At 53.8% G+C, this 2,433-nt stretch overlaps 1 protein-coding gene across 1 annotated transcript; it reads right to left on the reverse strand.

The window, feature by feature from the left end:
• Positions 1–517: 517 nt before the first annotated feature.
• Positions 518–1,567, reverse strand: LOC102368202 (nyctalopin-like). Its single transcript, XM_006024464.1, has one exon. The coding sequence runs from the start codon at positions 1,565–1,567 to the stop codon at positions 518–520; it is 1,050 nt and encodes a 349-aa protein (XP_006024526.1).
• Between the last annotated feature and the right edge of the window lie 866 nt (positions 1,568–2,433).

Here is a 2,433-nt window from a genome sequence, read left to right on the forward strand (position 1 = left end):
GCAACTCCTATAAACAGGGCAGCTCAAAAAATCCATCAAAGGGCGACGGCCGGTGAAATACCTGCGCAGGTTAACATAAAAACCACTCTGAGATTGTAGGTCTGCATCTCACAGCAGCTCATGCAGACACTAAAGCCTTTCTATATATAGGGAACAGTCCCCCGAGGTTCAACTTCCACTGGGATGCCAAAAAGAAATCGGCAAAAAGGTGAGAAATCTCACAGGCGGGCTTCCTCCTTGCTACCGCACCACGGTCTGGAAAACCCTGGCCCGAGCAGGGGGGCTGCTGTTAAACATCCTTATAACGCAGGCACCGCAGTCAGGATTTCAGTCATCCCCAAAACTCAACGGTGCTCCTCACTAAAAACGGCATATCCATTTAAAAATAACCCCTGCAACTGCAGCCACAGGGACAGATTATTGCAGAATAAGAAGCGGCACAAAAATCACATTTTGAAGTTTTGTTTTTTTTATCTTGCAGGTGAAAGGCAGCATCAAGGCAGGTGAACGACGTGTCCTACATCCTTGCCCAGTGCCAACGGCACCAAGCCAGCACGACCAGCAGCAGGGTGTCGGAAACGGCCGGCAGTCGAGAAGCAGTGCTGGCATTGCTGTCCGTACACGCGCTATCTTCTGCCGGCCCCGATGACGATAAGCAACCAGGTAATTTCTCGTGACCGACGAAGTGGAGCAGGGTCCTATTGTGGAGGGCTGGAAAGGCGCAGTGTAGCCCCTCCACCAGCCCTTTGTACGTCGCCCTCCACTGCGGGAACCAAAGCATTTTGCAGTCGCAATTCCAGGGGTTGTGAGACAGAAACACGTATCTCAGCTTCGCCGTCCCGGAAAACACGGGACTGGGAAGGTAGCTTAGGTTGTTCTTGCTCAAGTGGAGGAAATGCAGCTGCTTGAGGTGGGAGAAAGCCGAGCCGGCAATGTAGGCGATGCAGTTGTTGTTCAGGTACAGCGTCCGCAGGCAGGGCAGGCTGTTCAAGGAGCAGCCGACCCTGGTGATTCTGTTGGCTTCCAGGTGCAATGTCTTGAGCCGGATCAAACCTTTGAAAAGCTGATTAGGCAAATCAGAGAGAAGGTTGTGTCCTAAATTTAGCACGCCCAGCCCGCTCAGCGCCGTAAACGCGTCCCTTTGAATGATCCAGATGGGATTCTTGCGGAGGTTCAATTCGTAGAGGGTTTTCAGGCCCTTCAGGGAGTCTCTGCCTATGGCTTCGATGTGGTTGCTGGCCAGACTGAGCCTTGCGATGCTGGGTAAGCTCCTGAAGGCTTCTGGGATGTAACGCATGTTATTGGAGCCCAGGTCCAGCACTTGCAAGGAGGGCAGGTGTGAAAACACCAGCGGGTGGATTTCAAAGATGTTGCAGAAGGATAAATCCAAGCTGGCGAGGTTCAAGAGTCCTCTGAATGCATTCGCGTGCAGAGACGTCAGCCTCGAGTTCCCGCGAAGGTCCAGCTCCCGCAAGCTGCTCAGCGCGCTAAAGGTCCCTGGGTGCAGGAAGGTCAGGTTATTGCCATCTAGCCACAGGCTGTGAAGGGCAGTCAGGTTTCTGAACATACTGGCGGTGAGCACCCTTAAAAAGTTACTTGAAAGGCTTAAAGAAAGGGTGGAGGTTGCTATTTCTCCCGGGAAAGCTCTCAGGCCAGCTCCGTCGCAGCGTACGGTATCCTGGGCTGAGCATCTGCAGACGCGAGGGCATGCAGCAGAGCCGTTCCACGCCGGCGCGATATCGGCCGCATAAGTGAACACGGAAACCATCAGGAAGAGCATGACCCGGCGTAAATCAAACACCGCGTCTGATAATGTTCTGCCGTTGGTGGGGAAGGAAGCGCCGTGACCCTTCTGGGCACCGCCGACACCGCCAAGGTCATCAGCCTGGGCTTTTAATGCAAGTGGGGTTAATTTGAGCTGCTGACGTCCACTGCAGACCAACGTGGATAAAGGTCTTAGGCTGGCACAAGCTGCTTAAGCCGTGCAGGAGTGGGAGGGATGCAGCTGGGGAGCGGGAAGGGGAGACAACGTTATGTGCAGCTCCGGTCCCTGCATCTCAGCAAGGAAGCAGCAGGATTAGGAAGGGTGCAGAGAAGGGCATCCCAAGTGAGCAGTTGCCATATCAGGAGACTAAAAAGGCCCGAACTTGTCAGTTTGGAAAGAAGGAGGGATAGCATTAGAGGTCTATAAAATCACGAAGGGTGTGGACCAAGCGACCAGGGAGCCGTTGTCCACCAAGTCCCGCAACGCTAGAACCAGGGGGCAGCTGCTGTAAGGAGCGGGCGATAGGTTTGAAACTAAAAAGGGAAGGGGCTTGTTTTACTTGATGCGTTGTTAACTTGTGGAACTCACCGCCGCAGGAGGTGGGGGAGGCCAACAGGTGCAAGATGGGCTGGGACAAATTTGCGGACGATAGATTCATTAAGAGCTGC

The sequence above is a fragment of the Alligator sinensis genome, unplaced genomic scaffold, assembly GCF_000455745.1.
Source record: "Alligator sinensis unplaced genomic scaffold, ASM45574v1 scaffold1059_1, whole genome shotgun sequence".
Taxonomy (NCBI): Eukaryota; Metazoa; Chordata; order Crocodylia; family Alligatoridae; genus Alligator; species Alligator sinensis.